The 13,965-nt window shown below is 35.5% G+C and overlaps 1 protein-coding gene across 1 annotated transcript in view; it reads right to left on the minus strand.

Annotated features, from left to right (window-relative positions):
- The window catches only part of ABI3BP (ABI family member 3 binding protein), a 76,882-nt gene that overhangs the window by 35,474 nt on the left and 27,443 nt on the right, over positions 1 to 13,965 (minus strand). Inside the window, exons 35-40 of the mRNA XM_070750057.1 lie at positions 13,791 to 13,865; positions 10,096 to 10,167; positions 8,511 to 8,582; positions 6,490 to 6,549; positions 2,317 to 2,373; positions 122 to 196 (exon numbers count right to left, since the gene is read on the minus strand). Of these exons, the coding sequence (XP_070606158.1) occupies positions 122 to 196; positions 2,317 to 2,373; positions 6,490 to 6,549; positions 8,511 to 8,582; positions 10,096 to 10,167; positions 13,791 to 13,865 (411 nt within the window). The remainder of the gene's footprint in view (positions 1 to 121; positions 197 to 2,316; positions 2,374 to 6,489; positions 6,550 to 8,510; positions 8,583 to 10,095; positions 10,168 to 13,790; positions 13,866 to 13,965) is intronic.

Below are 13,965 nucleotides of genomic sequence, written 5' to 3' on the forward strand. Positions count from 1 at the left end.
ACCATCATGCTTACCGTCCCTTTCCTAATGTGCCATTTTATTCGGATCCATTTCATATTTATGCCTATATCTGTTATCTAAACTAAACTAAAATAAATGAGAAATAATATTTAAGAGTTACCTCTTGGTTTTTTACGCCAGGACGGTCCTCCCGGTGTTCTAGTTCTAGGGGGTGCTGGTGTTGTTCTGTGATCAACTGAAAAAATGAATGTCAAAGTTATTAGGAACTGACTGGAGACAATTATATATTTATTTATGGTTATTATAATTCCAGCTCCCCTTATTCCAGTTCAACGGTTTTAGCTACTATACCAAATTAGCTCTCCAAAAGTTGCATCTCAGCTAGCTCCAGTTAATAAAGCAGGAAAGGTGTTTGTACAAAACAGTTGGGGTTGCAATATATAAACAAGCTAATGATGAATGTTTGTTTGTATTGAAATACTATAGCTTTAAGAGGTAGTGTTGCCAATTGCCATAAGAGGGAGCCAGAAGCATGATTCTCTCTCTGCTTTTTCTGCTTTTCCTGCTAATTCACTGAGGCTAATGTAGCAAGCTCTGTGTTAGTTTGATGTATTTGTAAGCTGTAATGTATGTCTGATATGTAAGACAAAGACAGGCTTGTAATATTATTATTGTATTGGGAGATATTGACTGATTTGAATGTGTATGATCAGATGTTTAATTTGACTCTGCTAAAAGTAAACACTATTTTATACACTTTAATGTATCTGTTTTGTATGACTGAATAATTACTCGTATCTTCTGGATATCTGCTGGAATCCCATATTTCCTCTGTGCATGTCCTTGTTAACTCAAGGGTTCTGCACACTCCTTAACAAAAGTAAGCATACTAAGATATAGATTAACTTTGTGATCTGCAACAGCAAAACACTGGTATGCAGTGTTTTGACAGAAAGCAGCTATACTGATGCAGAGGATTATATGCAATTTGGAGAAACGTTTGTGGAAAAAAACCCTGTATGCAGTATTATATACTAAACAAACACAGTGGTACTCTACTTAAGAACTTAATTCGTTCTGTGACCAGGTTCTTAAGTAGAAAAGTTGTAAGTAGAAGCAATTTTTCAAAGCAAATAATGCATGCAAACCCATTAGGAAAGAAATAAAAGCTCAGAATTTGGGTGGGAGGAGGAGGAGGAAGAAGAGGAGGAGGAGGACAGTCGCTGCCGAAGGAAGAAGGTGAGGTGAATCAAAAAAATCCAAAACTTTAAGGCTTAAAAAAAAAGAGGTCACTCTGAGACGAAAAGGAGGAGCACGTGCCTCCCATACACCCGGCATGAGACTGCCTCCCATACAGTGCGCCAGAGAGAGAAACCCAGGTGGGTGAGAAAGGAGAACCTCCCACTCCTTTGACTGAAAAGCGGCAGCTGCTGCTACTACCTGCTTCCTCTTCCTTCCTTCCCATGCTGAAGGGTTCCCCTCTCTTCTCGCTTGCTTGCTTTGTAGCCAGTACCTTTCCTTCACTGTGGTGACTTCTTGGTTTGGCTGAAGCCGAGTTGATCTGATCGGGGCGGAGCGCCCCCTTTTGCCTTTCTGCACCCAGACGCTTCGGGAGGCAACCTTGCACCAGGTGTATGGGACGCAGCGCGAGGGAGTCACCACAGCAAAGTGGCTTATTCCTTCTCCAAGTACCCACAGAAAGGAAAACGCTTCGTTCGTTTTGGGCTGCCCAGAGCGAAGGGAGCATTTCTTTTCTCTGGGCACTGGCAGAGGTTTATTCTCTCTCCAAGCACCCAGAGAAAGGAAAATGCTTTGTTTGCTCTGGACTGCCAAAGCCTCCTTAAGCACCACTGAAAGACTCCTCTGGCAGCCCAGAAAAGCCTGAGATGGCCAGGATTAAAGGGGGAATGGCAGGAAACTGGCCAGGCCTTCGTGCCGCTCTCAAATTTCCTGGGAAATTTTTCCAGGCTTGGGTTCTTAAGTAGAAAATGGTTCTTAAGAAGAGGCAAAAAAATATTGAACACCCAGTTCTTATCAAGAAAAGTTCTTAAGTAGAGGTGTTCTTAGGTATAGGTACCACTGTATGTAAAACTGTTTAACGGGCAAGAATCACATGAAATATTTTCAAAGAGATTGAAACAAGCAGGACATTACATATATTATTGATGCTGGAGGTAGCACAAAGGATCACAGTCCAACCTTAGGTTACAAATATTCTCTTCTATTAATGCAAAACATGGTTCACTATTTCAAGCCCAGGCAGTTTTGCTTGTAATTCAAGGCAGTAAACTGATCAACTAAATTATGGTTCTGTATTGATTTTAGTAGAGTGGATTTCCTTTTTGAAGGCGATACCTTTTCTCAAACGTGGAGTTTTTGTGACTGTCACTTTGTTGTTCGGTTTAGATGACGCTAAAACAAAATAATTAAACATGTTAAGTGTATCCAGTGTTGTTTTTAAATGGAATATTTCAAAGCAAAAAGTACTAGACAATCAATACAATCTTACAGGTGTTCTAGGAAGATTAAATTTTTGACATCAGGAAATTTAGAATTACAGTGAAAATTTAGAATTACAAACTTAATTGGTTCTGGGACAAGGTTCTTAAGGTGAAAAGTTTGTAAGATGAAACAATGTTTCCCATAGGAATCAATGGAAAAGCGATTAATGCGTGCAAGTCCAAAATTCACACCTTTTGCCAGTTGAAGCACCCATTTTTGCGCTGCTGGGATTTCCATGAGGCTCTCCTCCATGGGAAACCCCACCTCTGGACCTCTGTGTTTTTGCAATGCTGCATGGGAATCCCAGCAGGAGAATCCCAGCATTGCAAAAATGAGCGCTTTGCTGGCAACGGATGTCCAGAGGTGGGGTTTCCCAGCGAAGGGAGCATCAGTGAAATCGCAGCATTGCAAAAACACCGAAGTCCTCGAAACCCCACCTTCGGACCTCTGTGTTTTTGCAATGCTCCGATTTCACTGAGGCTCCCCTCGACAGCGAAGCACCTGTTTTTGCGCTGCTGGGATTCCCCTGCAGCACCACAAAAACACGGAAGTCCAGAGGTGGGGTTTCCCATGGAGGGGAGCCTCAGGGGAATCCCAGCCGCACAAAAACAGGTGCTTTGCTTACAATGGAAGTCCGGAGGCGGGGCATCCCAGCGGCAGCGGTCGGTTAGTAAGGTGAAAATAGTTTGTAAGAAGAGGCAAAAAAATCTTAAACCCCGAGTTTTTATCTCGAAAAGTTTGTATGACGAGGCGTTTGTAAGATGAGGTATCACTGTAATAATATTTCTGATTCAGAAATATGATGTAGTATTCTGTATAGTCAGATTCTATACTTATGTGGAGAATTAATGTAGTATATTTACACACGCCTGCACGCACACATACCACATGTATACACTGATTCATAAGCTGCATGAAGTGAATAAATGCTCATTCCAGTTAACTTGGAAGTATAGATAAATAAATCATTCATAGTATCTTGGAACAATTGGAAATATGATTGTGAAGCTAAAATTATTCTGGATATGTAGCAGTTAAGATACAGGAAACAAAATAAAAGTCACAGCCACAGTGGGTAGTTCTGTGAACCAGATTTGGAAATAGAATAACAAGTAAGATTATTACAAGAAAAACAATCTTAATACATTGCCATCTACTTATTGTATTAATAACCACAACTGAATTCATAGTATTCATAGTATCCCTTTATTCTGTTCAAGGAACAGTTTATGGAGATATTGGAAAGTTCTCTGGAGGTCATTCTTAATTTTCTTTTAGCACCAAAGGAAGATTTGGCTATTAACTCAAATGTTTATAAGACTTGTCTTGTCTATATTTCATTCATATCCATTTAGTTTTCAATGTGATTAGCTATATTCTATCATAAACCTTGTATCACCACATGAAACTGCCTTTAACCAAGTCCCCATTCTTATCCTTTTTAAAGATTTGTATACTTTACATTGCTAATGTTGTTTTGGCTCTGCGACATTGTTCTGGCTGAATTTTAGTAGCTTGAATAGCTAAAACCCAAAAGAAAATAAACCAAAATGTATCAGTAACTAATTGTTAATCCCAAGTTTTGTCAAAATATTATCTTTCAGACTGCAAAATAAATGCAGATGTGTGGGGTAAACAGTCCTCTACATCTCTGTTAGTAATAAGCCAAACCAAAGTTAAAAGGAGAGATTACACTCAGACATTCTTATGGGAATTCTTTTTGCAACTAAAAAGGAATTAAAGTTCTGCTAGCCCCAAAATTCCAAAGCTTTGGTAAGTGCAATTATTTGATTGTTTGATTTCTGATTGTCTAGATGCTGTTCACTTCTAATCCTAATGAACCATGATCAACAGAACACCCTACTAGACTAGACTTTCAATCCTGGGCCTAGAAAGCCTAGAACTAAGATGCCTTAAACAAGATCTAAGTATTGCCCACAAGATCATATGCTGCAACGTCCTGCCTGTCGGCGACTACTTCAGCTTCAACCAAAACAACACAAGAGCACACAACAGATTTAAACTTAATATTAACCGCTCCAAACTTGACAGTAAAAAATATGACTTCAGTAACCGAGTTGTCGAAGCATGGAACTCATTACCGGACTCCATAGTGTCATCCCCAAACCCCCAACACTTTACCCTTAGATTATCTACGGTTGACCTATCCAGATTCCTAACAGATTAGTAAGGGACGAGTACAAGTGCACCAGTGTGCCTTCCATCCCCTGTCCTATTGCTCTCTTATAACTCCTATTCCTTTCTTCTATTACTATATCTTCTTTTCTATTCTTTCATAGATATATTTTACTATGAGTATCTCCTCTATAACCTTCATCATATATTTTACTATGTGTGTGTGTGTGTGTGTGTATGTAGATTGTTCTGAGTTCGGGTTTTGCCCTGTGTAATATTTTGCATGTCGATGCGACGTTTCGGTGAAATCACATTCACCATCATCAGGCTGAAGTTTTAAGCTTCGTGTTGCTGTAAATATGGAATGTTTGTAACTGCCATTTCTTCCTTATATATAGTGTTGGGGTGGAGATTTGGTTTCAATGTAGCAAATAGATTGGGTGACTATGTTTTAGTGATTTGATTGGTTGGTGGAATCACACTTACTTGAAAGATTGATATGGTGATTATTCTGATATGTTTTTTTGTTTAAGGCTGGTTTCCAAATCTCTGGTAGGCGGGACGTATCATCCCTTTTATTTATGCATAGGGGGCGTTTCTCAATCTCTATAGCTTCTCTAGTAATTCTTCTGTATAAATTTTCTGTTTTGGAAAGTAATTTAGTTTTTTCAAAGTCAATTTTGGGGTGCGCTGGCGCAGGCGTGCCCAGCCTACAGGGAACGGTGCCCGGGGCCACTGCAGCCGGCAGCCTCCTGTTTCCGCTGCCATTCCCTTCCCGCTGGGCTCCAAAGGACAATTGTTGCAACCCACACCAGGAAAGAGCTCCGCCCTGGAGCTCTTGCTCGCCGCTGCCATCCCCCAGCATCTGCCCGGGGCCGCTGCAGCCGGCAGCCTCCCGTTCCTGCTGTCATTGCCCTCCCGCCGGACCCGAAAGGACACTTGTTGCTGCCTCCACTGGGAAGCTCCAGCTGGGCGCGAAGAATAAAGCTCAGCTTCCGGTCTCAGAAGCTGAGCTGAGCGGCACACCTGATGATGTCTCGCGGCACACCGGTTGAAAAACACTGCTCTAGGCTACAGTATCAAGTCCCTTCAGTTTTGCACCATATATACACCCACTAAAACTCTCATTGTGTATTGGACAAAATAAATAAATAAACAAACAAATAAATAAATAAATAAATAAATGAATGAATGAATGAATGAATAGAATGAATGAATGAATGAATGAATGAATGAATGAATGAATGAATGGTCATATTGATTAGGCCTGATGGAGTGATGTCTTAGAAAGTGTTCTCTCCTTGCTTTCTAAGAGACCTAATATCCTTTGGATTGCGGAGCACTTATTTTTATAGAAATAATACATAAAGAATCCTGCCAGCCTATCATTTATTATTATTTAGCTTGAGAAGAAGAAATATGACATGAATAAAAAGTTATTATTAATCTTTTCCTTCCGTTATGATTTGGTTGCCCTATTAAATAATAACAGACAACAGGCAAATAAAAAATTAAGAAACACAATTCTTTGTGCAAATAGATAAATTATTTTTCATGAAGCCTTGTATCAAATTTCGAAGACAGCAATTGTGTGTGTGGTGTAGTGGTGTGTATGTGTGTGAATGAGTGAGAGAGAGAGATAATGTGAGAGAATAACATATTAAAAATTGACTTTTAAATGTAATATTACCATATGATGGTATACTATATAAAAAAAATGCATTAGCAATTATATGTAACATATTGGCTCATTAAAAACAATTGTACCTTTCATATAGGTTTGTTATGAGCCATTATGGAAAACTAAAATAAATTTATGTTTATGTATTTCAAGATACTGTTTTAGTTAGATTTCCAAACACTAATAGCAGTTTATCAAAATGCAATTACCAGGTTTAGTCTTGTTTCTTCCTTGTTTGTCAGATGGTTTGGGTTTTGAAGGAATAAGATCTGGAAAAAGGAAATGAGATATTCATTAGAAATCATGCCTTGTGTTTTATTCAAATAAAAGTACATGACTTAAAACCATTAAGTAAAAACAGAGATGATTCCATGTATTTCTGGAAGATGACTTGAAACAGGGCAATGATATATAATCAATGTTAAGAAGAAATAGTCTCGAATAAGAAAGATAAGAAAAAAAAAGATATTATTAATCAATGTTAGAATCTGATAGAGTAACAAAACAAAACATATGTGGAAAAGCCTATAGAATATAAATCAGTGTTACAATAAAAAGAATGTTATTTTTGATCATCATGAAGGAATAAATCGTTTATTAATTTTCCTGTGGCAGGTTTAAAGGTATTTGTTCACCCAATTGTCTACAAGTGAGAAGTCACAGAGGTCTCTCTAACTTAGCATACTTTGTCTGAGTAGAATCCATGTGAAGTGAGTAGTCCTGAGAGCAACGAAGAACCAAGTGATAAAGGAATTCAAAAGTTGTAATCCAGCACCTTGACTTGACCCAGAAGCCAACTGGTAAAAGCTCTTGTGTCCAACATAAATCAACAAAGACAGTTGCATTTTTTGCTTGCTGTAACTTCTGAGGCTAAGAATAACAGTATAACTGAGATACGCCATCACTCTACTAAACAAATAAATAAACAAATAATTCCCTCAACACTGTCAGACTTTCTACTAAATCTGCACTTCTATTCTACTAGTTTTTCTCATCATTCCTATCACCCATTTCCTCCCATGTTGACTGTACGGCTGTAACTTGTTGCTTATATCCTAAGATTTTTATTAATATTGCTTCTTCATTGCTTTTTTGACCCCTATGACAATCATTAAGTGCCGTACCACATGATTCTTGACAAATGTATATTTTATTTTATGTATGCTGAGAGCATATGTATCAAGACAAATTCCTTGTGTGTCCAATCACACTTGGCCAATAAAATTCTATTCTATTCTATTCTATTCTACTCTACTCTATTCTATTCTATTCCATTCTATTTAGTAAGATTATAAATCATTTTATCAGTCATTCTTGTCCAAGTAAGATTAAACCTGGTGATCCGTGATTAAGAATGTCACAGGAAACCAAGAGATCCAAAAAGTAATTTAGGAAATCATTCAGATCTCATTGCAAATCATTCACAAAGAGACCACTGATCATTATGTCAGGTATTCAAGTTTGAGCCTGTGATTATATTTTTAACTACAAAGGTATAAATTATTATTATTATTATTATTATTATTATTATTATTATTATTATTATTATTATTATTTAGATTTGTATGCCGCCCCTCTCTGGAGGCTAAGGGTTCCCAATAATTTTGGATGTAATAGCTGCATGCACATTTCAAACATGGTCAAAATATTTATGTGTACGTATATTCAAGGCAACCAGTGATATACTGTATATCCAAAGAAATGTTATTCAAATTTGATATGATATGAAACAAAGTAACAGAAGAAATTTTTCACCTAGCACTACCGTTGGTAGCAATTTCAGTGATTTTAGGTTTTTCAGAAACAGAAAACATTAATGAATATAGAAGCAATTTTTTTTACTTCTTCTTGTGTTGAGATATAATGAACCAAAGATACTGACTACAAACTGCATCAGATGAAATACAAGTAGCCTGAATAACAGTAGACATCAGATAAAATTCTTGGGTAAGTAATTTCCCTTGCCAGGTTGTTCAACTATATTGTTCAACCACTAGAATATGTAACGATAATATTAAAGTGGTATTGCTATTTTAGAACTCTTTATGTGAAAGTTAACATTTACTGCCTATTTTGTACTACGGACAGTTGAGTATATGGAAAATGCAAATAGTTATTATTTGTAATGGTACAAATATTTTTTTCTGGGAATTTCTTATCCTGCTCCCTCCAAAAAACAATAACCCCCCCAAAAACAGAGAAGAGCATAATTTTTATTGTATATGATTACCAAGTGTTGCCTTTGTCTTTTCAGGAGCAACAGGTACCATAGTTGTAACAAGATCTTCAGATTGAGTAATTTCTGTAAGACAAAAAATGGAGACATCATGAAAGAAATGAAAACATTAAGAAAGTTATTTTTCAGTACCGTAGTTTGTTTAATATCGTTTGTTCCAAATAATTTACCCTCCAATACTTGAAAAACAAATCTTAGCCAGAAGGACTTTATTGAATTAAAAATACAATATTTGGGAAAACAAAACATGCATATGAGTTGGAATACAAATTTAATCTTTGACAGGTATTTTTCATTTTGCCTTTTGCTTTGTCTTTTCTGACTTGGGAAATAACAATCATAGATTGAAATGCTTCCTATAGTATGTCAGGATGCCTAAAACATTGTCTGTAAAGAATGTGGGTCCATTTAATATGCTCTAACTATCATCCTATAGGATGCCAGGAAAGATTAATGAAGTATTTTATGTCAGCTTTATTTTCTCCCAATCTGAGTGTAACCCTTTTCTATGTCTATATCTATTGGGACATGGTAGAGAAAGAAATACTTTCACAATAGGGAAAGCATTGTGTTAATGTATGAGCAGAGTAATCTTATTTACCAAGGTTGTGCACATACAGAAACATTTAGATTGAGATTAATTGTGAATAATTACTCACCCCACACAGATATACTAATTTGAATTAAAGTTTATTTGAGAAATAACATCACCAGATCATCCAAGCCACTTCCACTTGGTCACATGACTTGCAAGCCACTCCTACTCAGTCATATGGCCATCAAGCCACACCCACAAAATAAGCCACACCCACAGTGTGGCAATAAAAAATTTGGCTGCCCATTACTGATCATAATATATATACCAACAGGATATATTATTGGGGAATCCAGAGCATGATTCCATGGCCTTTCGAGACTGAAGGATGCCAATATACCAAAAACTGAAATGTATTAGTGTAGATTCATTATTATTTTCACATACATATTATTAGAAAAGAAACGCTGAATTACAACATGACATCAAATCATGCCATTTGATATTAATTTTTTGTCTAAGTCCTATTTCTAAACATCAACCTTTCAAGATGCTCTGGATAAGCTAAAAGGGATCTTATTTATTATTTTTAAAGTTTTATAGTAATTTGTCAGAATAAATAATTAAATTGAACTCCTGAGCAAATGATAAAATTTAATGGATTATTTTAAAGAATCAGTCCACCGGAGAAAGGCGGCCTAGCAATCCAAATCAATCGATAAAATAAATAAATCAACATACATAAATAAAAGTTGAAAATGTATATAAAAAGGAGGGAGGAAAAGAGAAAGAAAATGAGAAAGAGAAGAGAGAACCAAAATGTCCTGCAAATGAATCCTGAGATAAACTATACACAATGTATGAGACTATTTTATGTAAATAATCTCTAAAAGGGGAAAAGTGGTTCCAATCTAAGAATTACTATATCCCACAGTCTGTCCTGTCTGTATTTGTTTTAGACATCCATAAATATATCCTGACATACCTAGTTAAGAACTTTAATGGTGAAAGAAGCAGTGTGATATAAAATAATTATATATCTACCCGTCTTTGATTGTTGTGTTTTTTTACCAGGACGACGTTTAGGTTTGGATGTAGGACGTTTGATACTTGGACCTGAAAAGAAGCAACAAACTTTATATGGAAAGATGCACTTGTGTGATGATTATTTATCATAGTACTTCAAGAAATAGCAATTACAAAAAACAATAGAGACCAGAAGAATTAGAAGGAAGTTGATGAGTTTTGTTGCTTTACTTATAGTTTTAAATTTATTCTTTGGATTAAGTGTTTTTAGTGTTGATTGCAAATTTGACACCAGAGTATTTTATTTTTTCTTGGAAAGAAGAATGGTGTCACTTAAATTTTTTGGCTCAAAATCTATTCCTACATTATTTTTTTCCAATTGTGCAAATTCTGAAAGGGTTAATTCTAACATTTGTGGCAGCTACCAGCTAGACTACTCTATATTAATAGCAGAGAAAACATTTTTTTTTAATCTGAATTGCAATGTATCTGAGTATATGGCAGAGACCATGTCTGCCTGTATCATAATGGCAGCATTTTTAAATTCATCCTTTCAGTAGATGCATTTTCAGAACTTCAGTTTCTCAGGAAAATGGAAAATAAAAACAATTACAACTATTTATTCCAAAGGAGAATCTATTTTGCTCTTTATTTTATTTTATTTTTTTACTTTATTTTATTATATTACATAAATAAAAAGGAAGGACAAGTGCATCTTAATTTACATCGCTGTGTCGACATATACTATTAGGTATACATTCATTGTGTTTGTTTCATATAATTGTTCTGTACAGATAATCCATATCGCTTCAGCATAGCAAACTTAATATAACAATACATAACAGTAAATTCTAAACCTTCTGTCTGGATGTTATTTACATTTTGTTCCTTCCTTCACCCATGCCCTCCCTTGAACTGTTTCTTGACAGTTCTAAATTCTTATACTTAACAGTGTGCGGCATGTGGTGCCCGCGGTTTTACCCTCTTCTTTCTGACATACACTTTGTCTAAGTTCAGTTTGGATTGAAAACAATGTCCAATTGATTAAAGGTTTTCAGAATTATGTGTTTAATCACTATCAATATTTTTTCTCCGTGTCAGCCTGTTTTAGTTTAAATTTTATCTTATTTCTCTTTGTTACCCATTTGTAAAATTTTTCCCAGGTTTCATAGTATCTTGAGTCCTCTTTGTTTTTAAGTTTTTGGGTGAGTCTGTCCATTTCTGCACAATCGTATATTTTCTTAATAATTTCTCTTTCTGATGGTGTATTTTTCTCTTTAATCTGCCAAAAATGCTGGCATTTGCAACTCATTTGGGTCCTGTGCCATATTTTGTTTTCGTAGATTTTCCTGGATATAGGTATGAAGGTCTTGGCATATTCGGGTTTCTTCCTGTGTAAATTTCAGAGATTCCTGGCAACATTTCGACGAGGTCCCGACCTTTATATATATTTATATAAAATTTATATATATATTCAGATAATTCTTTTTAGGGTATATTTTTTTTTCATAGCTAAAGCTTGGAATTTTTTTTAAAAAAAAATAATCTGAACTTTCCAAATTGATTTGAAAAATTCTTATTGTTCACTTCAAATTACAGTATATTTGAACTATATTGAATTATATTAGAATTTTTTAATTTAAAGGGGAAAATGGACACTTCCATTCAACTAGAAAACAGAATAGCTAAATTTGTACTTATTTAAACGTATAGAATAAGAGGTTAACTTTACATCTGTTGTGCAATGTTCTCATTTTAAAGGAATTCTGAGCATAATCCAAGTTGCAAAAATGCTCTAAATCAGAAGAAATTGTTTCAGTTAATAGCAAAGACAATCTTCTGGCTATTTTCTAAAACTGGAAATGTCTTTTACAGGAGAAGTTACAAAAAAAGGAAACTACTCTTAATAAGCCAAAAATGTGGTTAAAAAAAGAAAACAATGTTATTCTTGTTGCTAAGAATGAATTCATCCTTTTCTTTTATACTCTGCTGGCATGTCTGTCCTATATTTTAACAGATAAGAAAAGGAAGAAAAAGTTGCTACTATTTCTGAATAAGAAACTGTTGAGTTCTGATTCTATCTCCCCACCCCCTCACACACACCACTATTAAACAGATCCTCCCCCCAGTTTTTCATTTTAGTTATACAAGAATATGTGCTTTCCCCCACTCTATCTATCTATCTATCTATCTATCTATCTATCTATCTATCTATCTATCTATCTATCCATCTCATCTATCCATATCTACCTACCTACCTACCTACCTACCTACCAATTTGTCAAACATCTGTAGAATAGTAGTACAGTGTTCCCTCGATTTTCGCGGGGGATGCGTTCCGAGACCCCCCGCGAAAGTCGAATTTCCGCGAAGTAGAGATGCAGAAGTAAATACACTATTTTTGGCTATGAACAGTATTACAAGCCTTCCCTTAACACTTTAAATACCTAAACTGCAATTTCTCATTCCCTTAGCAACCATTTAGATTATTACTCACCATGTTAATTTATTAAAGTTTATTAAAAAATATTTATTAAAGGCGGACGAAAGTTTGGCGATGACGTTATGACGTCATCAGGCGGGAAAAACCATGGTATAGGGAAAAAAACAGCAAAGTATTTTTTAATTAATATTTTTGAAAAACCGTGGTATAGCCATTTCACGAAGTTCGAACCCGCAAAAATCGAGGGACCACTGTAGTTTGTATAAACATAACATTGGTAAAATTTAACGATAAAAGAAGACAATAGGACCGGGATGGTAGGCACAATGGTGTGCCTATGCCTGCCTCTTAGACACCTCTCAGAAAGGGGGAGAAGTCCACTGTAGACAATCTAAAGTTAAAGTTTTTGAGGTTTGGGGAAGAAACCACAGAGACAGGTATGTTGTGAGCCGCCCCGAGTCTACGGAGAGGGGCGGCATACAAACAAACAAACAAACAAACAAACAAATAAAGTGCATTCCACTCTGATGCTGAAGTTGTATTTTCTGCAGTCGAGTTTAGAGTGGTCTATATTTAGTTTGAATCTGTTATGTGCTTGTATATTGCTGCAGTTGAAGGTGAAGTAGTCATTAACAGGAAAGACATTTTAGTATATGAAGGCGCCGTGGTTGCAAATTGTCTAATTCCAATATTTCAAGTCTGGTTGAATAATGTCTTGAAGAGGTTGGCTTTAACTGTTTCATCATTATAGTCTTTACTATTTGGTCCTTTAAGGGGTGGGATGCATCTTGAGTCTTTGAATCGCTTGCTTACAAACTTATAGAAGGCACGAGTGGAGTTTGTACATAGAAGGTTTATTTCTTGATTTATGTGATTATCGGTACATTTGGTTTTTATTTGGTGACACAAATTTTTGTAGTGGCTCATAAAGTTTGCAACGTAGCCTGTTTTATTTTTTTGCTAAAGCGATCTTTTTTTGGATTGGAGCTTCCTTATTTTTATGGGTAATTTATTTTTCTTGGGTTTGGTGATTATTGGTGGTATGTATAATTTAATGATTTTTTGGATTTCAAGCAAAAATATATTATAATAGTCTTCAGTACTATTACAGCCAGAGAATATTGTATGCCAATCAAGAGATGAGAGGCTGGCATCTATGATATCATACTTATTTAATGGATTTATTTTATTTTATGGGAGTATGTAAGATGGAATTCTATTAAATATATTTAAAACAAATTTATGAAAGTTGAAATAATAAATTACTCACTGGATTTGGTAGGAGTTATATGAGGACTGGAAGAAGGTTTGGGTCTAGTTGGAACTTGATGTGTTTCCTTAGGAACTGTAAGAAATTATACTGAGTTTTAAAAAAACTTTAATATCCTAAACTACAAAGAATTCAGAAAAAAAGTTCATACATACATATATATATATATCAGCAA

The sequence above is a fragment of the Erythrolamprus reginae genome, chromosome 4 (genome assembly GCF_031021105.1).
Source record: "Erythrolamprus reginae isolate rEryReg1 chromosome 4, rEryReg1.hap1, whole genome shotgun sequence".
NCBI lineage: Eukaryota > Metazoa > Chordata > Lepidosauria > Squamata > Dipsadidae > Erythrolamprus > Erythrolamprus reginae.